The sequence below is a fragment of the Macrosteles quadrilineatus genome, unplaced genomic scaffold, assembly GCF_028750875.1.
Source record: "Macrosteles quadrilineatus isolate MER2022 unplaced genomic scaffold, UCM_ALF_1.0 Scaffold_5__1_contigs__length_97177068, whole genome shotgun sequence".
Lineage (NCBI taxonomy): Eukaryota > Metazoa > Arthropoda > Insecta > Hemiptera > Cicadellidae > Macrosteles > Macrosteles quadrilineatus.
The window spans coordinates 4742154-4769805 of record NW_026542598.1 but is presented as its reverse complement, the minus strand read 5'-3'; the positions used below and the strand labels follow the sequence as shown (position 1 = coordinate 4769805).

The 27652-nt window shown below is 34.9% G+C and overlaps 2 protein-coding genes across 3 annotated transcripts; both read right to left on the bottom strand.

Annotated features, from left to right (window-relative positions):
• Nucleotides 1-579: 579 nt before the first annotated feature.
• LOC128994111 (neuropeptide SIFamide receptor-like) lies at nt 580-26291 on the bottom strand. 2 transcript variants are annotated; one of them, XM_054418391.1, is made up of 5 exons: nt 26237-26291; nt 6585-6670; nt 5795-5987; nt 4120-4373; nt 580-1385 (listed from the first exon to the last, which is right to left on the bottom strand). In XM_054418391.1, the coding sequence occupies exons 1-5, from the start codon at nt 26271-26273 to the stop codon at nt 651-653; spliced, it is 1305 nt and encodes a 434-aa protein (XP_054274366.1). In that variant the 5' UTR covers nt 26274-26291; the 3' UTR covers nt 580-650. The 2 variants fall into 2 exon arrangements, with proteins under 2 accessions (XP_054274366.1, XP_054274367.1); XM_054418392.1 differs by lacking the exon at nt 26237-26291 and adding an exon at nt 8601-8657.
• Nucleotides 18039-19958, bottom strand: LOC128994110 (major heat shock 70 kDa protein Ba-like). Its single transcript, XM_054418390.1, has one exon. It carries the CDS (start codon nt 19938-19940, stop codon nt 18039-18041), a length of 1902 nt encoding a protein of 633 aa, XP_054274365.1. The 5' UTR covers nt 19941-19958.
• Nucleotides 26292-27652: the final 1361 nt, after the last annotated feature.

Sequence of the window (27652 nt, the reverse complement as noted above, 5' to 3'; positions counted from 1 at the left end):
ATTGAAAACAGGAGGAGGAGACAATTAATAGGAAATCTTATACGTATGAGAAGAGTAGAGGAGTGGCCTGGTCTCACAGTAAGGAATCCAGGTACACAATCACTTGGGGCGATGAATCATTTTTGCCAGTTATGCCAAGCAACTTATTTTGGAAGTAAAAAAAACCATGAGGAATATACACATCATGTTGTCACAGTGGTAAAGTAAACCCACCTAAAGTCAGATCAAATAAATACATGCAAGAAATAATGTTTACTGGTAACAGCTTTAAGTCGGGAAATTTTGTAGAAAACACAAAAAAATTAGGCCAGGTCCAAAAAATTCTAAAATATTTTTATAAGAAGCGTTTATTATTTCAAAGCGCTATTAAATAGCTAGTACCTTTTTAAAAGTTTAAAATCTGAATTAATTATTTGTTAGATTAAAGAACTCTCTAAATCTATGATCAGTACTTTGTAAAATACATAAAGTTACTGTACAAAAAATTGATTTTGCAAATATTTTTTAATATTTACATAATATTCAAATTAATTTGAACTGCTATATCTACAGCACATTCAGATCACATTTTTACAACGGTATCAATTTCCGAGACTATTATTAATAGAACATCTAATCAAATAAATTATAATTGTCAACACAACAATTATCTACAAAAAAATATCTTTGCACTTAGCTCTGGTAGGTTTATCAAAGATATTATCAACACTAACCGACCGGAATCCTAGCGAAAGTTTTGGAAAGACCACTGGCTTTATTTTATTCAAACTATTACTGCTACAGTTCAAATTCTGGCTGAACAAAACGGCACACGATTTTGTCTTCCTGTTCTGGAACTGTTTAATCACATAATCCTTTTGGTTCACACCCAAATATAGATTCTGCTTACTACTGACAGTTCTCATGTCACTTCCGGAAGGATCATAGTACAGCGGCGTACAGCATGATCTACTGTAAATAATCGCTCTAAACCCCACCCTGAACTTCCTATTGAAATACGCATAAAGGATTGGGTTGATACAAGAATTTGAAGCACCCAACCACTGAGCAAAGGGAAGAATCATAAACACAATTCCTTCCTCGGAAGAAGTCAATGGCCCTCCAAGTTTTATTCTCGTAAAGATGAGGTACAGCGGAAGCCAGGAGAAAGCGAACAGAATGATGACCGTCATCAACATCTTGACCACTTTGACCTTTGACTTCTGTATGATCTTGTCCGTTGCCTGGCGTAACTCTCCTGGAGGCCGGCGTAGGAAGACTTTGCGCCAGATGAGCAAGTAGCATGCTGTGATGATGGTTAGTGGTAGCAGGTAGCACATGAGCAGATTGGCTATGATGAAGTAGACATTACCACTGTAGTTAGTCGGCCACACTTCTAGACAGGCCTGAAATATATGGTAAATTAAGATAGTTAGAATAGACGATAACAAACATTGATCGCCAGAAGATACCTGGAGGATACTAAACTGTTTTAACAAGTTTTCGGGGACGTCGGTTTAACTGGAAAACCCATTATCCGGACTGGCCTTGGTCCCGAGGAGTCCGGATAAGAGGGAGTCTACTGTATGTCATCAATTTGCAAATGTAAAAACGTTAGTAAACAAAGTTTTGCAGATTCATCATAGAAATTCTCTTTAAAGCTAAGCACGCACTGGGTCAGGACGGCACTAATGGACAGTAGGTACGGAATTTTCCAAAAATATTTAGCATTGATTTTCCTATGTGTGCGAGCACTAGGCCGTCACGGTTGGGACAGGACCATACAAACTTTCTGCCATCCGAAAAGAAGTTTGGAAAAAGATTTCTAGGACATCCTGACGTTCCATACCGATGAGTCATCCACTGTTACGCCCACGTCTTTTGGTTCGGAGGGTACGGACCCAGTGGGTATTAGAGTAAAAATTTAAAAACGTACATTTTCAGGAAAAGCACTTTGCAAAATTTTTTCCCCTTTTTTCAAAACTTTTATTAGTTTTTTTATTTCATTAACATTTGAAGTTTCATAAAATGTCCATGGTAACGCAATATCTTTGGTAGTTTTTTTTTTTAAAAGAGCATCTTTAGTGGAAAAACACAAAATCCTGTCACGACCATAACGGACGTTTAAATAAATATTAAAAATAGTTAATATTATTTTTATAACTATGTTTTGCTATAAACTAATTTACTTTTATGACCATTATACAATAAAAAGGTCACTGAGCTTTTGGTATATTTGGTCTTTCTAGAAAAAAATAAAAAAAACTCAAAAAATTGAAAAAAAGCCAAGAAAATCTTTTTAAGTTTGTATAACTCCGAAAAAACTTACCTGAGACCCGAAAAATCGTTATGTTTGTATATAGGTGTGCTTCTCTTGTGTTTAAAACATTGAAATATGACGATATTTTAATTTTTGAAATTTTTATGATAGAAATCATAATTGTGATGGTCAGGGACAAGCGGTACGGTCGTGAATTGTCTGAAATAATCTAAATCTTTCTAAACAATCCTTCAATTATACTGTTAGTTATAATAAAAATATGTGTTTCAATTGAACTTAACTGTTCAATTTACAATTATATTAAAGTTATTGTCACGACCATACACACTATAATCCATAAGGCTGGATTGGTCGTGAAAAAACCTGCGATGGTCGGGAACTTTGGTCGTGAAATTACGTGTTATTTGGATCTGTTCTGGTGGTAGCCCTGCACCTCATGTTCGTGGATACAAAGTGGACTTCTAGGTTAATCTAGCAATTGAAATATCTTATAAACAAAAATTAACACAATGTCTACTTCATCGAATGACTACGTACGGTCATGGACACACCAAAATTACAAAAAACACAATCTTTCCTTTATTAATCTTGTAATTCCTCCTTTCAACTCGAAACGACTGGCACTACAATCCTGACGTACATCCCGAACTAGTCTCTAAAACCAACTGACTCCATCAACGCCAGGCTTGCCACTATCGTGCTCCAAAGTTGAAAATTTTTCCCAAATGGTCGTGACGTCAAATCGAGGGACAGACCTATTTAGTCATGGCAGTCAGTTTATAATGAAAACAAAATTATCATATGCTCCTTTTCTGTAGGTTTAATAACCATTGATGACATAAAAATATGGCTTTATATATTTCGGCATGAATAATTAGTATAAAAACGGTGTGAATGTTGGAAAATGTACCCTAGGGACACGTCATGGTCGTGAATTTTGAGACTTTAAAAATACGAAAAAAATACCTAGAACCTATTTAAAACTAAATAAATGTGTGTAACATGTTGCCCCCATCCCAAAAAATATAAAAACACATAATAATAAACTACAAATCCAGTATCTACGAAGTAAAAGGCCAGGGACATGAAAACGTACGTTTTTAAATTTTCACTCATTAAGCAGATTACCTTAACCAACCAAATATTCAGTTGCTTGAATTGAATGGCTGTCTTGAGGAGGAATCGTTTCAACACCTCCAACATGTGATTAGATTACATTTTAAATTCTTTTGACACACCAGGACTGTGTATTTTAAGGCAAAGAGGAGTGAAAAATTGTAGAATGAATCATATGATACAGCGAGGTGATTATAAGGCCTCTTTAAACACTCTGGCTATCTGAACCCGGCTCAAGAAACAAACAAGGTAGAAACACAATGTTGTGTGTTTTAACAATAACAATAGGCCCCACTAGAAAAACAGGCCATGCTGCAGCACGGGCAGCACAACACTGTGTCACAGTGGTGGATAGATGAACTAAAATCTGACAAACAACCAGCTTATTTACCTAAAACACATGGGATATGGCAGTGAATCTATCTACAAGTGTGATGTCATGGATCCTGCAGCACGTCCTGTTTTTCTAGTGGGACCTTGGTTTTGAGCTTAATATGAGGAAAAATAATAAGTATAGAATTTCACTGTCTAAGATCAGCTGTTTCTTCAGCCAGGACCATTTAATAAGAGCTAGATCAAGGATAAAACTAGGTTCAGTTGAAAGCAACCAAAAAGCTACTGGATTTACAGGATCAAATCAGCAACCTTATGACTACTAAGCGAGCACTATAACCACTCAGCCACCCACATGAATATTTCAGGTCTTTCCTAAATTAACCTCCCTAAATGATTTTCATCCTGACCTGCTCTTCACTGCCTTCATACAGTGGTTGCAGCTTGAAGAAGACAGCCCAAGGCAGAGTAATGGTGAGTGACAGCAGCCATATCGCTAGGATCGCTCGCTTGCTAACTCGAGAGGAGATCTGCCACTTGAGCGGGTAGCAGATAGCGAAGCAACGCTCCACGGATATTGCTACAAGAGTATTAATAGAGGCGTTGACAGACACTCCTTGAAGGTAGGGGATGATCTTGCAAATTAACCAGCCCATGGTCCAGGCTGTGAACAATACGGTGGATATAAATGGCTCTGGTAAATATAAAACATACCAGAGTGTATAAAGAAATCTATATGTTTTGTAAAATAATTAAGTCTAAATTATAATGTTAACAGAGGAGTTGGAGCTTGAAGAAAGACGTTGGTACTGCATCAAACTCTTACTCGACTTTTAGTATTGACAGAATACTACCTATATCATATATTCACTTTAATTGTGTTTTTTTTTTTTTTTTTTGGTTGGTCAAAAGAAAAAAAGGTTAATAGAGGATTAAACATAATAGGGGACTAAGGAATCTGTTCCGAGTACTAGAAAAAAACTTTTCTGGGCTGGAAATGTAATCATGAGGGTAGATCTATGATAAAACAAATATGGAAGAAAACTCCCTGAAAGCGGATACCTCAAGAAGAAGTAAAAGATAAATCAAATAGACACATTAGATCATTGTTAGCTGATGAATAATATGCAGGGGATTGGATGAAATGGAGACTGTTAGTTGGTGAGGCAAATATCTTCTTTGGTATTAAAATGGTAATGGGAGTAAGAAAAGTAATTACAATATTCTTTGCAGTCATATCCAATAAGAGGTGTTTATGCTGGGTTAGCCACCTCTAAAATATTATAAATTAATTGATTACTAACATTATCTGGCTATTTTCCTTTGCACTTTTCAAACCTAGATTAATTACCTGACACAATGAAATTTCAAGCATAAATCCATCTTGATTTCTATACAAGACATAACATTTGTTTGCTTGATGGGTACACACTCAAAATTTAGAACCAAATTCATCCTATTCAGCAAAATCAACCTTCAACAATGGAGGCAACCAAACTTTGCTTTGTCCAACAGTTTTAATGTAAGTCAATGTTTCGATCTACAATACATATTTCATTAAGTCTTGGCTTCCAGCATCCACAAACCTATGGCTGCTTTCTGTTTCCCCAGTCCATATAAGTTTTCTTATGTCCCACTTGGACTATTTTGTAAACCAAATTTTGGTAGTAGGTAAAATGGAAAATTATAGGTAAAAAATGTCTGCCTCCGTACCGCGACCGGTAACAGTAGGCCTACTCTATTTGTTAAATGTTTTCGTGCGTAATGTGTGTGTATTTATTTAAATGTTTCTTGACGACTCCATCATGGATGAAGACAAAGCATTCTTGCTAGGATACCACCTGACGATGCCTGAATAGACGAAACATGTTGTGAGTTCTACTTACTACAATTGAACTGTTGACGTAAAGGTATGTAACTCATATTAGTCTAAATAAACAGTTCAGGGGCTACATCATGAATTTTAAAATGGACAAAGTTGAACTTAAGGCAAAAAGACTAATACAGGAACATGAATAATTAATTTACAACAAAAAAGAGAAACATCTGAATCTTATTCTTTACCAGGATTCATGATTTTCATACCTGACATGATATTGCTTGTTAGTGTGAAAGGCAAACATATAATGTTCACCAAGAGATCGGCGCAGGCGAGGTTGGCGATGAAGAGGTTGGTAGACGACCTCATCTTGGGACTACGATAGACAACCATTACGACACATGTGTTGCCAACGACGCCAATGATGAACACACTTACGTACGCCACACACAGCAGCACCTGGAAAGAGTAATTCGTGGTTACAACAAGAAACTATTTTTATGTTAATTTTTAAAGTTTTAAGTCAGGGAACGAACTACACTCTAATATTTGAACTAGCTCTCTGATCTGTTGCTGCTCAATGAACATTAATCACTCATCAACCACCATTTTTTTCTTTTGGGGGGGGAGGCTTATTTTTTACACAATGACAAATATATAGACTCACAACTGCTGAAAGTTGTTCTAGACACAACTCCTGCCCGATCACGTAGTGTGCTTACCAACAGTATTATCTCTTTTTTTATCACAAAATGTTCGTGTGTGTACATGTTATATTTTTCACTGATATTGGCGACCTTCGAATGAAGAGATAAGACATCTGTAGTGGCCTGAAGATGACTCCAGTGTTGAGTTGAAACTAGTTGCCATAACACAATCTAAAGATCAAAAGGTTTGGTACATAACTATAAACATATGTTTGGACGGGAAGAGAACCCAGCACAATAATACAGTACAAAATGTGTTCAAGTAAATCTACATATTTTCCTCCATTACACCAATATCATCAAATATGGGTACCGTATTTGAACAATGAAGTTCATTGTTCAAGCTCACCGTCACAGCCGTGGGATACCGAAAGAGTGGTAAGGCCACAGCAACGGCCTCCGTGTCATTATCCATCTTCTTTAACTCCGAAACATCTGGAAGTAGAACATCAGTTACTTGATCTAATAACTTTTTGTTACAACTGTGCGGTTATAGTAAATAGAAACTGCTGAAAGTTATTCCACATGTGGAGCATATGTGGAGTATCCTGGGAGTCAAATTTAGAACTACTATGTTGTCTATGTTTGGTCATGTTGGGTTTGATAGACAGTTAGCCCAAGCGGTGGCCATTAGACAGCCCTCTATAGTCCTCGCCACATGCCGACCTTGGGCTGCCTCAAGTTAGGGTGGCGAGGACTATAGATCAATATCCTTATCTTGGCCAGGTCTTGTGTGCACTCATGAGAATTTAGACATAATTTTTGTAGCTTTAACTGTATTGATCGTTCTTAATTACAAACTTAATTTTCTTGTTAGCAAAGTGGTACACTGTAGATAAATTGGAATATTACCCCAAGGGAATTTAAGCCTACACCCAGATGTAATTTTTATTGGACTAACAATTAATTATGATTTCTAACAAAAGATTTATGTAAGGTAGTTACAACTTGTAACTTGTAACTTACAAGACGGGTTTGGAACAACATAATAGTTTCATCCTCAGCTTCTCATCTCACTTAAATATTGGTTATTATTGTGTAACAAACTAAAATAAGTTTACCAATACCGGTAAACAATTCAATTATTATTTTAATATACTTTATTTGACTGATGGAGACTTTTATCACGGATAGTAATTTTCATAGAATCCACTTTTTGAAGGGCTTAGATCAATGAGAAATGAACCCTAAGGTGTGGAATAATTCAGCCAATTAATTGTACAAAGTGTTAAACTGGTTTCAGAAAAAAATATTATTACTTTCAGTCTTATTGTTTATACGAGTATATAAACTCAAATGTGCTCCTTAGTTTTATTTGCTCCTAAAGCTATTCCAGACATTTAAATGACATTTAAGTCCACCACCCCACATTTTAAAGTCATAGAGTGTCATAAATGTTTCATGAGCTGCAAATCAAAAACTTTTAAGGGCAACGGCTGAAAGTTGTCCATTTTACACTTTGTGATGTAAAATCAAGTGATGTAAAATGCATTCAGTTCTGCTCCAATCCCCTTACTTAAGCTCCTTTGACGTTCACTGGTCCAAACACCACTATTAGAGGCTCACAACAGCCTCATGGCCGCCTTGTAAAACCATAGATTTTTTATACTATCATAGCATTTATTATACTCATAGACTAGCTAAAGAAATATTAAGGTATGTTTATACCCGGTGGCAACTAAGTGCTTTGACGTTCATTTATTTATTGCTTGAATTTATGTGTTTACTTTACAACACTATTACAATAACTATGTGCTAGTATGGTTTGTCCTATGTTATTTATTTTAACCAACGAGGGAAGCCTAGATTGTAAAATGTGTCTTCTAACTTAGGAGAAACTCAGTAAATAAAAATGCTAAGGCATAAACACTTTGAAGTTAAAACATATCAAAACTTGCTTCACATTTTACAAAGGGGATGAAAAGTTAAATCATGTTAGTGTTCCAATTCAATGGTTTTAAAACTTGTGTGTAACATTTATTTGAATTTTAAAATAGGTTTTTTTTAAGTCGGAAGTATAATAAAAAACATTAAAAAAACAATTCACAAGAAGAAACAACAAATTTTGAAAAATAAAATAACTATTCGTAAATTATTGATTGCTCCAAAAATTTTTACATCAGAATTCTCTAAATTTAATACGTCTTCAATTTTATTTGGTCAAATCACCTTAACTAAGTGACCATTTACTTATATTCAATGTTGTGTGTTAGAACAAATGACATTTTCCAAGAAAAAATAAATTTACACTCTTATATTTTCTCTTAACAATCTTACAATTCAGCTAGTTATTTATAAAAATAAAAAAATAAAATAAAAACATACAGTATGGGAAGAAAAGCTGTTAAACTTTAATTGTACTTACATTGTTTCCTAACATGTGAGTCACTCAAAATAAAACGAGTCGCTCTTGAACCATCTCTGCAGATGTGATAGAGATACACTGAACACAAGTCCAAGTGATCCATGGAGAGGAATCGATTCAAAAGATTCAGTTCCTCTAAAAGATCAACTGGTCTGTGAATGTTTTATATACTGCTTTGCTTTTTTATCACCTTTTAAAGAACTACTAGAGAACCCGTGCGGCTCAATGAGCCGCGTAGTATAAAACATAACGTCGAGGAAAACGTTATGCTTAAATTCGAGTAATTCTAGTTACATCTTAGAGTTGTTTAAACACTTGTTAGGAACTAATTTTAAATATCTCTATTTGCGTCGTCAAGGCTCACCTACGTTATTTCTGCTCTCAGTTTTAACTTATAAATTCTAATGAATGCCTCTCTTCGAGTTACATGTTGCAACAAAGTTTTTACAGCTTTGAGAATTGAAGAAAACTGTTACCTTACTGATAAGCTGTGTTAAGTAATTTAAGCTGGGTCATTTTATTTCTTTGATTTGCGACATTCCCCTAATCGAACGGTTTTATCCGTAGAGAATCCTGAATAGTGGGGTGATATCAACCATTTCATGTGCTCCATGTTTTACCCACAAACTCTGGGCTACCAACTGGACAGCCATAATCTGCTTTGAATAGGCTAAAGCAGCAACACCATTGAAAGTTGGTTAATGTATTTTAACGTGTTGTCTGTCAGTCACAGTATATAACCCGCATCAGAACGTTATCATGTTGTTCAGTGGAGTTTCTCTTAATACCTGTCCCAAAGTTTTGAAAGTATGGATTCATTTGTCAAAATAGGTTGGATAACTCTTGTAGCTATAAGATTTGGATCGAAATTTTCATTTTTTTACAGCGTATATTATTTGCCTCTCCTAAATCATAAAAATGATCTTGACCGTAACTACTCGATCGTTGAATACATAAACACTAATTCCTTCACTTATGTTTGGTCACTTATATTGCTACTACAACTTTCAATAGCAAATGAGTTTTTGAAACTTCTTATTTTTGACTTGAAATGTCTGGATTATGTTGGTGGATGCAGTCAAACTTTGTATAAGTTTGTCTGAGGAACTGGCAACATAACCTAGAAGTAAACAATCCATTTGCGTTTTTTCTCAATTGACATAGAGCGAGTAATACAAAAGTTTACAATAAAAACGTACGGTCCGCCAAGATTTGGTATAATCTTACTACTTGAACTCATCATATTCAAGGCATTAACATAGTTTGTACTATCTTGACCTGTCAGTGTCAGAAGTAAACATTTCTTGCATGCATTCATTTGATCTGCCATTAGGCAAGTTTACATTACCACCGTGACAACACTATGTGCTTCGTATATTTTTTCACTTCCAAATTAAGTTGCATAGCAGAACTGACAAATATTATTCTTCTCACCAAGTAAATGTGAATCTGGATGGGTGTCTGTTAGACCAGACCTCTCTTTTTCTACTCCCCTCATACGAACGCATAAATAAGATAGCTTATTATTAATTGTCTTATCCTCCCGTTTTCAATATTTCTTCTTTGAACTTGAGGCATTTTCTGTTCTTCCAAAAAAACTGATTAACTGTTTATCTTGGTCTTAACCTACTGAAAATTACAAACATCAATATTTACTCCCAAAAAGCTAAAATGAGTTTCTTTTTATAAACAGCTGTTTTGTTTTTAAATTTGTTCTATGTATTTCTTATGGGGAAACCCCAACCTTTGAGAGGGTCTCATGCCCTTAAGAGTAGGAATTTTAAGATTCTAAAACCTTATTGCACAACTACATATTGAGACGAATCTTTTGACACCTTAAACGTTAAATTTGGTCTACAAATAAGGGAGGAGTTGCGTTAACAAAAAACGGCTTCACGTATTATATATAGCTGTTTCAATCGTTAAGTATTTTGGCAAATTTCCCATAAGAATAAGCTTTTATCGTAGGTCTAATGGTAAGACCTAGAACCGAGCCCATTTTACTTTTTTGTTTAGACTTTTAATGTCCCCAGAGGTCAAAAACACCATATTTTTTTCAAATTCATTTAAGTTATATATATATTGTGTCAGTTAGTACGATAACTTGAGTAAAATTATCCAATTTTGATTAAATTTAGTACAAATGTGTAAACCTACATTTATTCAAATAGTTTGAAAAATATCATGACCGGACTATGGGAACGGTAATTTATGGGGTAAAAATAGGTGATCACTGGTTTCAAATCTTTCCCACGAGAACAGTCGTTTCAGTACTGATTGTCCAGTTAAAGAGATGTCATTTCTGCCGAGTGTAGTCCGGTTAATCCGATGTCCGGTTAAAAGGTGCCCGGATAAGAGGGAGTCTACTGTATATTGAAGCTGTGTTGTATATCTAATGGTTACAGAGAAAATTTCGGTAGCAGAGTTTTAACAGTTTTCTAAACACCTAATTCAGAAAACCAGTGTTCACAGATTTTTCAAAATTGTAATAGTATATTTCACTACCAGTCACAAGTGACCCATTTCGGGGCGAGATAGTGTTTTACATGCGAGTCGACGACGAGATATTTCTTAATCCATTCATTTTTCTAATCCAAACACAATACAGCTGTACATTTCATTTTAGTGTCAAATTCAGCTGATTGTAACTTGTTGATGTCAGGCAATAGTTATTTGTGCAACTAGTGAGAAAAGTGAGCAATTGACTCACTCGAGAGAAATCCTTACTCACGAGCCGTAGGCGAGTGAGGAATGGTTTCTCGAGTGAGGCAATTGTACTTTGAACTCGAGTTGCACATTATACTTTTCCTACAGTTACCATAAAACAAATAAATTGGTGAAGAAACATAACCTATTTTTACACAGAAGTGAACTTTTAATATAACATTTAATGTGAAGTGACAAATACAACAGTACAACAGCTGACCAGCTGATTTACAGCCAGTGCTGCCAACGTATTTCGCGCGCATACGACGTTGACTGCATGTTACTACAAGACTATTTCGTGCCTTCACGCTGCAAATCTGGAGTGAGACAAAGTAATTAGAGTGAGACAATGTTTGTCTCACTGATGAGTGAATTGGCCACTTTGCTTTCTCAAATCAGTGAGAGAACATGTACATTGTTAGGTAACTGTAGGAAAAGTATTGTTTGTGTAGCGAAAGTAATGTTTATGTGGGGAAAGTAATGTTTGTGTCAGGAAAAGTCAGCTGATCACTATTTGTTTTTGGTGTATGGAAATTGAAGATTTTTGAAGATCTCAGTTGTATGGAACTGGGCTATTTTAGAATACAGAGTGAAAAGAGTGATGAAAAATTGTTGATCTGAAATATTCTACAGCTGATGATATTATTTTCTGATAGGATCAGCTGTTTCACTGAACAATTCAATGCCATTCAAAGTCTGTGGTAGATTGTTTGATATTTTGGACCATATTTTGGACCATTTTTTGGACATTTTAGGTTTAAAAATATCCATTTAAACACTCAATCGGACAACACAAAAATAAAAATGCCTCTACTGTACATTGTACTCAAGACTTGTTCTTGAGACCTAATCTTTCGGCAACTCATTCCCCCCTGTGTGGAAGGTTGCCATGGCACCGGCTCTACCCGGTTACTCAAATGTTCAACCACCTGTTAATGTTCATTCATTCACCTCTTGTGTTTCAAAAGGCTATTTGTGTAATGTGCTTTAACAAGTTTAAAATAGACTGGTTGTAAAGGGCAAGCCATAAAAACCTTGTAGTTTATTTATAGCAATTTGGCCTATTTCTTACTAGGTTGGGTATACACCAGTAGATTGCAATACCCTTGCCACAGCAAACCTTCAGCCTAAACAAATTTATTAATTTTTCCTAGACTATTTATTCAAACAGAAATTTTAATGTACAGAAATTTTGTTCCAAGTAAATTGGCTCAATGAATTCTTAGGTTTGTTGTTACAAGGGGCACATAACATTTGTTCAGTTGAATTTTTAATCATCTATTATATTATTAAAGTGATACAATCAAATTGTATGTAAACAGTTAAGGCCATTTACCAAATAGAAATATAGGCATATGTCATATCAAAATGAAGCTTAGATTTGCTGAAAAGTATTGATATGGACGAACTCCCTATAAGGGCTCTGCCCAACAGGCTGATTTCCAAAGGGCTCCGCCTTGCATGAAATGAAATGAAATAAACTTTATTCATACTTTGCAAACATGTGCACGAATGGCGTCATTACATTGGATCAAAATCATAATGCTTAATCCTAAAAAAGTACAAAAGATATAAACACTATTGAAAAAGTTCTTATTCTAATATATTATGTAAGAGGAAAAATTTGTTCTTTGAATACAGGGGATTGGTTAAAAAGTGCATTTTTAGATTATTTTTAAATTTTGTAGTCCTTGTGTAGTCCTTTAGTTTTGTTGGAAGAGCATTGTAACATTTTATACCCACATACATTGGTTTTTTTTTCAAAAAATCTTAATCTATGTGAAGGTGTTGCATAGTTATTTCTGTTTCTGGTACAATATTGATGAGAATCCCCTACCAGTGAGACATTATTTGAATTTTTGACAGTATATAATATACATTGATAGATATAATAGCTACAATAATAGCTATAATAGCTAGATAGATATAATATACAGTCATTATGCCTAGTTCTTCAAATTTTTCCCTAACAGAATCTTGCCAATCCAAATTTAACATAATGCGTATTGCTCTTTTCTGGAGAATTAAAATTCTGTCTAAATTAGCTTGTGATGTTCCTCCATAAATACTTATACCAAAGGATAAATGTGAGTGAATATGAGCAAAATAAACCAATTTTAGGGATTCAAGTTTACAAAATTTTGATAATCGATAAAGTGCAAATAGGCCTGTTGACATTCGATTTGCCACATGATCAATATGATCATTCCAGCTTAATTTACTGTCTATGTATAATCCTAGAAATTTAGTGTTCTCAACAATTTGTATATCTTCACCGGCTAATTTTATTGCTAGGTAATCTGAATTGGTATTAGTTTTTAGATTAAAGCGTGTAAAATTAGTTTTGGAAAGATTTAGTAATAGCTGATGATCTGAAAAAAAGTTATTGATGTTCATCAAGTTATCGATGGCAGATTTTTCTATCTCATGAACAGATTTTCCGCTTACAAGAAGATTAGAATCATCGGCATATAAACAGATGGTATTCATTGTTGAATTTGAAATAACATTGGGTAATCCATTGATATATGTAAGAAATAGTAGAGGACCCAAAATAGAACCCTGTGGTACACCATGTTTAATTGTTCTCAACTGCGATCTTGTTTTAACCATCTGGTTATGATTGTTTAAGTGTGTAATTTCTACGAACTGTTTCCTATTAGTTAAATATGATTGAAACCATTTTAGTGAAATTCCTACAACCCCTAGTCCTTCCAATTTTTTTAACAATTTATGATGAGATACACTGTCAAATGCTTTGCTTAGGTCCATAAATATTCCAATTACTTTATCTCCCCTATCTACAGAATCAATTATTGACTCAATATATGTAGCAGCCGCTGATATTACAGAATGGTTTGATCTAAAACCGTGCTGCTCTTTATCGAGTAGATCATTACTTTCTAAAAAGTTAACGAGCTGATTATACATAGCTTTTTCATAAATTTTAGACATGACAGGTAACAAGGCTACTGGGCGATAGTTTGAAACATCTAATTGGTCCCCTTTTTTATAAAGAGGTTTTACTTTAGAAATTTTTAATTTATCTGGAAATATGCCGGATATAAATGATGAATTTACTAAGTGTGCAAATGGTTTTTTAAGTGAACTCTGGGCATGCTTTATTACTGTTATGGGAACATCGTGGAAGCCTGATGATAGTTTATTATCAAATATGGAAATTATTTTACTGATATCTGTCTCACTGATTGGTTCACATCTAAATTTATTTTTTTGGTTATTTATTACTAAATTAGGTACTGATAAATTGGGTGTATTTATTTTTGGAATTACATCAGAATCAACTACATTGACATAAAAATCATTAAAAGTGTTACATATAACCGTAGGGTCATTATATACTTTTGAATTTACCTCTATTTCATCTATGCTCTTCACAACCTTTTTTTTGTTTTTTATATTTAAATTAATTAAATTCCAAGTTGTCTTGGACACATTCCCTGATCTCAAAATTTTTCCATCCATATAACATTGTTTGGCTTTGAAAATATTTTTTTTTTAATGCTTTGTTCATTTCTTTAGCTGAATTCACTAAAGATTCATTTTTTGTTATCCTCCCTAATGTGCTTTTTTCTATAATTTTTTTCCTCTCGGTTTCTAGCTCATGATTATTCCAAGGGACTTTTTGATCAGTATCTCTACATTTAGTAATAGGAAAGCACATATCAAAGTAATACATAAAAATACTGTTGAAGATGTTAAATTTCAACTCTACTGGTGCAAAGTAGACCTCCTCCCAACCCTCCTGACTCAGCATATTTGAGAATTTTTTAAGATTTTGGTTAGAAAATATTCTTACTGATTTGGTTATTGGTTTATTGTTCATATTTTTATTGGGCAAGTTGAAGGTTAATAATTGAGCATCGTGATCAGAGATTTGTGTGTTTAAACCACTAATTTGCATGTTGTTGGGATAAAAATTAATGAAAACGTTATCAATAGCACTCTCAGTCTTTTCAGTTACTCTAGTTGGAAAATTTACTATAAATTCAAAATTATGTGAGCCAAGAATATCATTAAGTAGTCTAAACTCATTACAGTTTGGGTTTAGAACATTTATGTTAATGTCTCCAGTCATAATTACATTAGTGTATGTTTTTGAGAGTATTTCCAGGGATGCATTTAGTTTTGTCAAAAAGATATTAACATCAGAGATAGGAGAGCGATATATACCAGCTAGCACAAAAGAAAATGAATCACATTTAAATTCTATCAAACAGCATTCAAATTCCTTTTCAGATGTTAACTGATTCATTGACGGTAAATTCAAACTTTTAATTTTAAAATTTTTAGCCTTTAAATTTGTTTTTGATAGTATTATGACTCCACCTCCAGCATTTAAACTACGTGAATAAAAAGTGTTAATATTATATCCGGTTATGGTGAGAAGGTCCAATTCATGACTTTTCATTTTGTGTTCACATAATACTATATCTGGGTCAATTTCTTGAATAGTAATTTCTAATGGCTCTATTCTGCTCGGTAGATGTTGAATATTAAGGTGAAAAATTTTTAAGATGTGTGAATTTTGTGATATTTTATCGTGTGCTGCTGGTTTACAATTTTTTACTTTATTGGTATATTTTTCGGAGTGTCGGAGTTTAAAGGTAGGTTGTGTTTATGGGCTGTGTGAGATTGAGGGATGTCTAGGAAGTGGGAATTGTCGTTATCTTGTCGCCCACACTCACTTTCACTCACACCGGACTGACTCAGATCACGCATCACTACACTGCCGGACTGACTAGAACCCTTAGGAGATGGTTGCTGCTGCGTGATGGAGCTGATGTCACTCATTCTCTTGATTGGACAGGGTGTGGAGGTGTTAGTGTCTGTGAGCTGCTCTTGGAATGCTGTGATGTCCGGGACAGGCAGATGCGAAGTTATTAGGCCTCTCAATGTCTCTACAAACTCTTCATGGGAAAGTCCTCTCCATAAGCTTCTTCTTGCATTTTGGTTGTATGAAACTATGCAACCAAACTAACGAAACTATGAAACTAGTGCATGTTTTGGAAGTTAACGATATTCGATTAATTTAGTAAACAACAGCTGGCCAATAAAATAATTGACAATAGTTTGTTTTTTTTACATTTTTGTTTATTTTTTTATTATTTACTTTTATGTTCTTAAAAGAGGTGCAGTGAATGGACAGTGAAGCTATTTCTAGCTGTTTGTTACAAGTGAGTGATTAAAGGTGTTCGAAACACGATGATTATGAGATTAACAAACCATGTATGTTGTTCGTTCCAAGCAGTTGTCACCGATCTTTAACAGGTCGCCATTTGATTGAAAAGTATTAAGTTAAAGTAAAGTATTAAAAACGTCATGAACGAGAGCGGCGTGTTCAGGTACAACCGTACCTACTTCGGCCACCTTAGGACGTAAGGTATGGAGGTTCCACTGCTTTTAACATCCTTTCAGATGACAATTTCTCAAACTTGGGCCCTTTAAATGAAATATAAAGTCAAAGTTGATTAAATTAATTTAATGGTAGCTTCTGTACACCCTTGAATTCGCAGGTAGAACCTCTTGTAATTAATTATAGTGAACCTGAACTTTCTCTGGGTGGTTTAAGGGCATGGACTGAAGTAGCTGTTAACAATTAATTATTCAAGAGATACCTACCAACATTTGGCAAGAACTCATTTATTGGCACATGGATTGATGCTCATATTGAATAGTTTTTGGTGCAAGTTCAGTTTAAAACCATAAGCTACATTACATTATACAATCTGACTATTAAAGCCCCCTGATATTCATTTAGAAACACCTCAGCATGTGTTCCAAAGTCAAGTCAACATGCTTGTTGTTCATGACCATAGCGATGTATTTCTCTGTTTTTTGTTTTTTTAACTGATAAACTATTCATATCATGAATGGTTTTTCCAGCCTGAAACTTAATTGTTTCATAAATAAAACTATTCTTCAAATTTCCAATCATCAAAATGTAACGAAACAGCACATTAAAATGGAGGAGTAGTTTCAAAGAGTTTGAGCTCCGACTGATGTGTTTGCTTTTTGGCCATGTACCTATACAATATTTGTTAGTTCATGAATTACACACCATTAGTTTGTATGGAAAGATATCTCACAAAGAGTGCCGAAATACTTTCACATGCATCACAGCAAAATTTGGTTGTAGTTGCATCCCTTGAAATAAAACTATTTCTATATTGAATTGTTTGAGTTTCACCAAAGTAAAATAATTAGTTTCATTGTAATCATATTGAAATTTTTCAATTATTCTTGACTTACGCAGCATTTAAACTAGTTTATACATAATGTCAGTTTTAATATTATAGATGTTTAGACTTTTGCTGTAATTACAGACACTTTTTCCATGGTATATTTGAGTAGGCCTACTTCTAAGCTTTGAAAATTAAGTTTGTAACAAATTGACATTAATCTTCAAAGGTAATTTACACTACAATTGCATCTTCAGAATACATTTAAAATCTTTATTAGTAAGGATATCAACATTTTCCAAAAAATAACCATCACTGGTCAAGAGGGACTATGTGAAAGGGAAAACATTGTAAATAATATACAATTTAGCATAAAAATATCTTTATTGTATACACTTAAACTACAACATATACAAATAAATAGGATTATTTACATAAATATTTACAAGAATTGTGTTTACATCATTATAAAAGTCTTTAAAATAGGAACAAAATTAAAAAATTTATCTTTTACCTCCAGATTATTGATTTAATCAACTTCTTCAACTGTTGGTCCCCGTCCGCCGTGTTGACCCTGTGTTCCTTGCTGTCCTGCCCCATGCAACTTGGCCATGATTGGAGAACATTGCTTTTGTAGCTGCTGCAGTCGATGTTCAACCTCTTCCTTCTCTGCCAACGTGTTGTTGTCCAACCATCGCAGAGTCTCGTCACATTCACTCTTCACTGTCGACTTGTCACTCTCGCTCAGCTTGTCACCAGCCTCCTCCACAGCCTGTTTCACGTTGAAGACGTAGGCTTCCAGTTGATTCCTCGCAGAGATACGTTCTCTTTGTTTATCATCTTCCTCCTTGTATTTCTCTGCCTCAGAAACCATTCGGTCAATTTCCTCTTTTGACAATCGACCTTTGTTGTTTTGGATGGTGATGTTCTTAGACTTCCCAGAACTAGTATCTTTGGCAGAGACATTGAGGATACCATTTGCGTCTAGGTCGAAGGTGACATCTATCTTTGGTACTCCGCGAGGCGCAGGAGGGATGCCTGTGAGGTCGAAGGTGCCGAGGAGATTGTTATCCTTGGTCATGGCTCGTTCTCCCTCAAACACTTGGATGGTGACGGCTGGCTGGTTGTCCGAGTAGGTGGTGAAGGTTTGGGATTGTTTGCAGGGTATTCGTGCATTCCTCTCGATAATTTTGGCCATGACTCCTCCAGCTGTTTCTATTCCCAGGGAGAGTGGGGTAACATCAACCAACAACACGTCCTGGATCGCTGAACTCTGGTCTCCACTCAATATTGCAGCTTGGACTGCAGCACCGTAGGCTACCGCTTCATCTGGGTTGATAGAGAGGTTCAAAGATTTGCCTGAGAAGAAGTTTTGCAGCATGTTCTGGATTTTGGGGATTCTCGTTGATCCTCCAACTAATACTACGTCGTGAATTGCAGACTTGTCCAATTTTGCATCATTGAGAGCTTTTTCTACAGGATGTAATGTCGCTCTAAACAAATCTGCACAAAGTTCTTCAAATCTGGCTCGAGACACTTTGGTGTAGAAATCAATTCCCTCGTACAAAGCGTCGATTTCAATGCTCGCTTCTGTGCTAGAAGACAGGGTTCTCTTCGCTCGCTCTGCAGCTGTCCGTAGTCTTCGAGTGGCTCTTGGATTACTACGTAGATCCTTCTTATACTTTCTCTTGAACTCTTCAGCCAGATGGTTGACCAATCGGTTGTCAAAGTCCTCTCCTCCCAAGTGAGTATCGCCTGCTGTCGCTCTCACTTCAAACAGGGAACCTTCATCGATGGTGAGAATAGACACATCAAAGGTTCCGCCTCCGAGGTCAAAAATCAAAACATTCCTCTCCCCTTTCAAGTTCTTATCCAATCCGTAAGCCAAAGCAGCTGCAGTAGGCTCGTTGATAATCCTAAGCACATTGAGACCAGCAATAGCTCCAGCATCTTTGGTGGCTTGTCTCTGAGAATCATTAAAATAAGCAGGCACTGTAATTACTGCATCTCTGACACTTCCGCCTAAGAAGGCCTCGGCAGTTTCTTTCATCTTAGTTAAAACCATTGAACTGATTTCTTCTGGTGCAAATTTCTTAACCTCTCCTTTGTATTTAACTTGGATTTTTGGCTTACCGCAGTCACTGACGACTCTGAAGGGCCAATGCTTCATGTCATCCTGGATCTTGGGGTCGTCGAACTTCCTACCTATCAACCTCTTGGCGTCAAACACAGTGTTCTGGGGGTTCATGGCTACCTGGTTCTTGGCAGCATCTCCTATCAGCCTCTCTGTGTCTGTGAAGGCGACGTAGCTCGGAGTCGTCCTATTGCCCTGGTCGTTGGCGATGATCTCCACCTTCCCCTGCTGCCATACACCCACACAGGAGTAGGTCGTCCCCAGGTCGATTCCAATAGCTGGCATTTTCACTGGCATATTTCTGATAGATCAGTAGCACACAACGATATAAAACTCACAGGTATAGTCACAATCACAATATTAAACTCGATCACCAAAACGTCACTAAATAGAATCTCACTCAATTTACACAGTTCGCACTAATGTGAACTTCTCGCTGTCTGAATTCAAACTGAAACTAGTGGTTGACGCGCGCAATCGGTGTTATAAAGGCCAGCTGCTGCCATCTAGACACTTCTCAGCTGTTCCACACGACGCGCCGAGTCGGTTCTAGAAACGCTTCGCTGATTGGCCGAGAAGCGTCGAGATCGTTCTAGAACTGTGCTGCTATTGGCGGAAAGTGATTCAATGGGTGATTCTTCGGGCCAGTTTTGTCGTTTTGTCACTCATTGTACGTATTTTGTAAATACTTTTAACTTCAATAGCCCGAATAGCCAATGCTTCAAGGCAATTTTCCGTAGTAAAGGGTTATTTTACATTAAAAAAGTAATCTATAATTCAAATTCTAAAATTCTTTACACGTTATTTCGGAAGTTTATAATAATTATGAGATTTTTACTAAAAACATCTAGCTAAACAGACATTTATTTTTCAACCAAGAAAATCAGAACGTATAATGTTCTATAATTTTTATTTTGCTTATTAGAACTACAGTACTCATTTTACCTTCTTTTTACTCCATTCCTATAACTAAATAGTTAACTATAACGCTAAGAAGTAAAATATTATGAATAATGTGAAACAAACCCCCATCAATTCCCTGATTCCCTAAATATTACAATGCAATAGTACTACTATCATAATTATTGATTCTTATATAAGTTTAACTATAATTTGATTATTTAACATTTTATATTTTGCCTGTTTCTTTGTTACAACTGCCAAATATTAATTTGCATTTGCAAGACCAATGGCACAAACATGCGAACCACAGTTAAATTATGGAACACTTTCACATACCGTAAATAAATCATTCATAACTATATAACCAAACCAATAGGACCATAGATTAAACCTAGTTTAATCTATGATAGGACGGAGGCAACCAGATGTATCGTAGCGCCTTCAAATTTGTTTACTCCACAACAGAACAGTTATGTGCTGAGGTTGCATTGTAATGCCTCAAGGAAACAAATAATTCCCAGTTATAGCGCGCAAATTATACGTTGTCCCGTAATTCAATTGGCTATAACTAAAACTATTCAATGGCAATTTGCATTGACCAAACTGTTAATTTACTTCAGAATTCAGATATCTTGAAATAATTGACTAAAACAAGATTTTCAATTGAAGTGCCAGTATCTATACAAAACAATAATTTTAACAAACTAGCTGTTACCCGTCAGTTTGACTTCAAAAATATTAATAAACATATTGATTGCCGCACCAGGTTCAATTATCAATTATCAATTATTTAAGATGGGGACGCCACTATGTGCGTATTTTAACCCAAATATGAGTGAAGGATGAGTGTAGGATGAGTGGCGCGATCTTGTAGTCTTGTTAGTGACTAAGGCCGACATATTCCTTAGACACAACTGTTAATTAATAGCCCATACAGCTAATGGCAACTAAGGGACCTACGGTTTATAGTGGAACAAAAAGGTTGGGGGCCTCTGGGGGCCTTAAAAAAAATCCTATAATATTTTTTGTTCGCTTACCCTTAAGCCTGTGGTTATATTGGCTCTATTAATGGAAAATCGGCTCAATTGGTCAAGTAGTTTTCACGCTATTGACATAACCCAAACAATAATATATATAATATTTAATTCATTCCATCTTTCATTAACTTAAAACACGAAACTTTTTTTATAAAAATGTTGGAAAAAATAAGTCAAACAGTTATTGAACTATGCACTAAAAATAAAATTACCCTATTCGCACAGTACCACAACAATTTATTATTTGATTGACAGTTTGTTCTTATTGTGTAAAATGTTAATAGTCCTGCACCCTGTTGGTAAACCTTGTAACTTAATAGTGCTATTGAACATCATAGAATCAACTTGTTAATTGAAACAGACCAGACGTTAAGATTCATTAATTCCTTTTAAATATGATGAAAAATCGTAAGGTTAACATGGGAAACTCCAGAGTCACTGGGGCGGAGCCCGAAAGTCAGATCAGAATAAAAACTACTTTGTTTTCCTATTTAATGCATAAAATAACCAGTGTGCCGAATTTCTGTAGTCTAGGTAAATGGGAAGTAGGAGAATTATTAGTGATTAGTGAGTGAGTCAGTCAGTAAAGGCTTTGCATTTATGTATAAGTCATTGCTTACACAATAAGTCAGGCAGGAGTCAAAATGTTAAATTAATTATAACGCTGCGTTATAATAAATATTTGAATATTTGAAATTCAAATAATAATGCGTTATTAACGCATTATTATTTGAACATGTGTGTACCGTAAACAAGCCATTAATTGAGTTTTTTTCAGCTGATGCATTTAGGATGACAGATTTGTAGGAAAAGTTGCTTTAATCAATGGTTGGGTTTTGTTTATTATGGTGTATAAATAATCAAGCGTTCAACTATCCTTTTGCTTTTAGTTGAAACTTTACTCCGATTTACAGTTAAAATCTAGAATACACATTTGGAATACTTGATCATTGATAAACCTTGTATTGACCATTCAACTATCTTTCCACAGTCTAATCTTTTCCCATGGTCAAGTGTTTGTACGCCTTCAATTGTTGTTTTCTCCATAACCCCAGTTACAGTATGTCTCGGAATTGCATTGCTACAATGGAAGGAGACCAATAATTCTCTGTTGTGAGGTGTGAGGTACAGTAAATGCATTACACTAGCAGCTACCTCAAATTATTCATCGGATATTTCCATATAGCTTTACCTGAAATAAAGTCCAAATATTGTTATCTTTAAGTAAAGACATTTTCAAAATGTTTTGAGAGTAACTGGAAGATTGGGTTGAATTAATTTGGAAAAATTCAATGGTATAATTAATAGATAATTGAAATAATTGGGCAATCTAAAGACCAATAATTAATAAATCTATGTATCAAAAAGTAACAATAACAGGATTTAGACTGTTCCCAACAAAAGACGTTAGAATCAGATTGGCTACCAACTTGACGCAACGTACTGGTTCAAGTTCAAGTTGAAGTTATTATCAAAACTTGAAAATAATTGACAGTTTAAAAATGTAGGAGTGCTTATCGTTATTAATAAAATGTTAACTTTTCTTGAATCAAATTTACACCGATTGAGAATATAGATATTACTTGATTTTTCGTGTTTTTTTTTTTACATCTAATGGAAATCCGATAAGAACTATGTTATGTTAAATTACGATTGTTTAAACAGTATTAAAAATTTCTTTGATATTGTAGGGTCCACATAAAAATTGCAAGTCATAAATAATAGAGACCAGAAAAGTGAGCTAGGCAAGGTTCCTAACAGTCGCTGATGGAGTTTTCTAGAAACGTCGCTTTGTCGGCTTGCCGCGTTCTAGAGGTTCTAGAGAGTTGACGCACAACGCTGCGTCATCTAGTGCGTTATCAAACAACTCCTATCGTTATCGTTCTAATTTTACCACTGAGGTTAGGTTAGTTTATCTGGATGTCGCAACCTAAACCCCCAAACCATTGAATTTCTGGTTTTTTATTGACAAAATATCGTCAATCTAACTATTTACTACACTTTGCACAACTTCCGCGACGATTTTAGCAGGTTGGTTCCTATACATCGGCATTTTTCAAATAGGCCAAATAAATAAATAATAAATGAACAAATTTATCGTGGGTTTTCTTCTCGAGGTAGGTCTAAACCTATGTATCTTCAAACCAGAGGTTTAATTGCCTTGTATATATATTATATTATCTGGTTTTGAACCCAACATAAGAGCATTCAATGGAATGTCAATGGAGTGTATTTGGATGTGGAACATATAAAACTTTGTCTGGTGATGGATTTTAACTTTATGTACAACGTAAGTGTTTACTAAAATGGTACAACTTTACCATAAAGCACTTTTGAAACTAGGCTACTAATATGTTTTCACGTTCTTATTTTTTACAGTTTTCAAAGAAAAAATTATTTCAAAAATTCCAAATTGTAAAAAATACCTTTCCCGTTGTAATTATTTATTTACTGGCTATGGAAGAGGACTTATATTTTTTTAAAACTCATCAAGTAAATTGTAAAAGTAGTAAACAACCTAACTTATTTTATGTGAAAGTTTAATTATCATTGGTGCTTCAATATTTTATTCCACAAGTAGGCTGACATTATAAACTAAATCAAATTGACCTTACTTGAGAAAAAAGGTCTTCGATAATCACCTAATGAGGTTTCCATTGACCTTAATAATTATCTAAATACGTATTCATTCATTCTTCGTAATTCAACACCATAAGATAATTCCTACGTTTGACTGTCTGGCGTACGCTACCAGATAAAAATAGATTCTGAATGAACAATGTTATCAGACGACCTTGAGGTTCGCCGACAAGGCCGGTGCAATGTGATAACGCCTGTAAGCCCGCCAAGTCGATGGTTCGATCTAGAAACCGCAGCGGAAACCGCTGCTGCTTCCAAACACCTGGCGGCTGCGGCGAGAACTAACATAACCTAACTTATTGATCGAGTGCGGCAAGAACGTTCTAGATTTCTGGAATGGAAACAAGTTGTCTTTATTCGCCCTAGAGGGTCTGAAGTTAAATAATTGAACTCTCAATGAAAAAATACCTGTTATGAATTAAGGCGATTTTACTACAAATTTAATGTAATATGGTCTAATTATGACTAATTCAAGGCTCTTTAGTCAGTGGTAAAATTTAAATGTTCTTACTAAAAAATGTTAATTGCGTAATTTTTTAAATTTGTATCTGTTTAGATTAAATGTAAAACATTTTGGTTCCTGATGTTGAAAATAATTTACAACAACAATTTGAATTATAAACAACAAATAGTAGCCAACCGGACTCGTCTGTGACCGCTTTATGTCATGTTTGAATTTTGTATTTCAATACTTTAAAATGTTTTTTATCTGACAGGTTGACATCAGACAAAAACTCGCTAAATGATTAATTAATAGTATTGTAAGTCAGTTAGGCCTAATCGTTTTTTAAGGAAGTCGCCAAAAACTTGTAATCAAAACAAGCTTGATTTTTTCAGCAAAACTATAAATGTCAGAAATTATCCTTAATACTATTATCCTGTTTCGTAAATAGTCCTACTACTATCATTGACTTTGTGCCATAAATTATGGTTTAGTCAATGCTACTATCCTGTTCCAGCTAAAGGTTATTTTCATTCTTATCACACAATTTTGCAATGATTTTTTATGAAAATGAAAAAAAAAACAAAAAAACACCCATACATTTTAAAAAGTATGTGGAAACCACTTTAAGCAGTGTAATTCAGTATCCGTTTGAAAATGACTGAGCAATTTAGGTTACAATTTACAAAAACACTAAGAAATAAGAATATAGATGGGTGTAATTTTACTACGAGTAAAACTGGGCTTTTTACTATATTTGATAGCTCAATCGTCAGTATTTCAATTTTAAAATATCGAATCCTTTCCAAGTTGGCTTGGGAACTTGTTTGAGCCACAAGAACGCTCTAGAACCTAGAACGATTTCTCAACAATGAATGAATGAATAAGCGGGAGTCCCTTCCCATCCCACGTGCTCGGGGTCTAGACTCTAGAAGGTTCTATAGGATGTCACAAATAAGGGACGAGGTTCTACGTCCGTTGGAGTTCTACTACGTTCTCACTTCTCCAAATCCTGAACAAAATTTGATGTAGAATGGCAAAAAAACACATTACTAATGAATAAATTAACAATTCATTAATTCGGATTGAATCTTCTTACATACGTGTACGTACATATTACCTGCATATTGTAATAGACAATAAATAGGCATTTTTTAAGGTATAGAATAAACTTAAAATTTGGTCCACCTACAATGAATGTAGTTTAGGTCAATACATTTTTCATGGGGCTGCTAATTATCGAGAAATACATTATCATTCTTAATTTGAAATTTTACTATAGGTACTTTAACATAATGAATAATACTTCACTTCAACTAATACTTCAAAAAATAATACTTTAACATAGTCGCAATTAACTGAATCAGTAAGTAATGAAATTGTCGAATGGCTTTTAGAGCCAAAAGAATCCCGTCTAATAATTTCAGGTTACAACAACTTTAAACAACTTTTAAATCTAGTAGACAAACAAACACTATTGTATGAACATTGAACAGTTTTCCCCTTTTATGAAAACTCAGTTCGAATTACGTAATATCATTGACTATATATAATATGCTAAAACGCCATACCACGTGCTCGTTGAAGACAAAGAGGAGTCATAATCATGACCTCGACTTTACTCACACAACTACACGCACACACACACACACAACGTCGGGATGCCAGCCGGCGTCTACACCTGGTGCTTTGTCTATGGGATTGATCCGAACACCATAATATTTCCATGATCAAGTTGTCGCAAAATTTAGAATACTTTAACGTATTTCTGGTTTATTTCAGCACCGACAGTGTGCCTTTTTTTTACCTTATATCTGACAAACACCGTAAACACAACACGCCAAAAACACTAATCTGTAGCATATTTTATTCCACGTCGTCAATCCCAGAAACGAAAACAAAGAGAGAAATAGTAGTCTTTATTCATTTCATCACTAGGGCGTAAAAAGTGACTTTTTATGCCCTGGTAAGTGCAACTTCTCAAGGTCAGTTTGTTAAAGTTGCTTGTATTGAGAGTACTTTGCGTACTAACACAGAGATAACTATTTATTCCCTCTGGGGAATAGTAAACGAGCTTCTTTGGACCCGCAATGCATGTAAAAACGCCTGTTTTTGCTGCAGTATGACGAAAAGGAATTCTGTGATTGAATTCTGAGACTCTGTGGTTGTCTTTATTTTAATACTGTAACTAAAATTGCAAACATTGCAACAGCTGGTCTCTCAGACTATACAGTACATATGGTAAGTACACTACCGTAGTCTGTGACAAGTATCCAAAAGTCATTGATTACACACTCCCTTACAGGTCTTACAGATAACCCTACTAATATTATAAAAAATGTGAAAGTATATGGGTTTGTGTATGACTGAAGTTCCAACACGTGAAAACTACTGGACCGATTGAGCTGAAATTTCATATTGTGTACTTGATAGTCTTGAGAAACACATAGGCATAGGAAGTTGTGAAAATCCTACAGATACCCCACGGGGGTCCAATCTTCAAAGTGTCCATGTTATTTTTATGAGTGTTCATATCTGTTACAGTACTATATAGTACAGTATACAGTACTATATAGCAGCAACAAAAAGCTGTGATACACAATGAGAACTGTCAAAGTAGGATTGTTTAAAATGTAATGTTTTTAATTTAATGAAAAATTGAGAGATAGTGCGATGTTTGATAATTTACTTGTTTTCTATTGCTTATAGGTGCAGTGGTAGAACATTACGGCTATGGTAGATGTGAATATCATACCGTAAATTTAAAGTACCAAATTTTCTCAAACCGTGTCCTACCCCATTACAAACGCAAAGAACGAGTATAACCATAGATAAAAGTAGTAGATAACTAAGGAGGGTCTACTCCTTTTATCTATAGCATAACTGCAATTAAATAATCATTTTGCCAAGCCCGTACGAAGGACGGGTACTCTGCTAGGGACTCTTCTCCACTCTTCCTAGATAATAATAGATCAGCTGAAGACAAT

Excerpts from the sequence above, each read along its gene's own strand:
- LOC128994110 (XM_054418390.1), bottom strand. The coding sequence starts at position 19,940 with ATGCCAGTGAAAATGCCAGCTATTGGAATCGACCTGGGGACGACCTAC.
- LOC128994111 (XM_054418391.1), bottom strand. The coding sequence starts at position 26,273 with ATGATTATGACTCCTCTTTGTCTTCAACGAGCACGTG. Across the intron at positions 5,988-6,584 it reads GGTATCCCACGGCTGTGACG|GTGCTGCTGTGTGTGGCGTA; the intron begins GTGAGCTTGAAC and ends TACTCTTTCCAG. Across the intron at positions 1,386-4,119 it reads ATGAAGGCAGTGAAGAGCAG|GCCTGTCTAGAAGTGTGGCC; the intron begins GTCAGGATGAAA and ends CATATATTTCAG.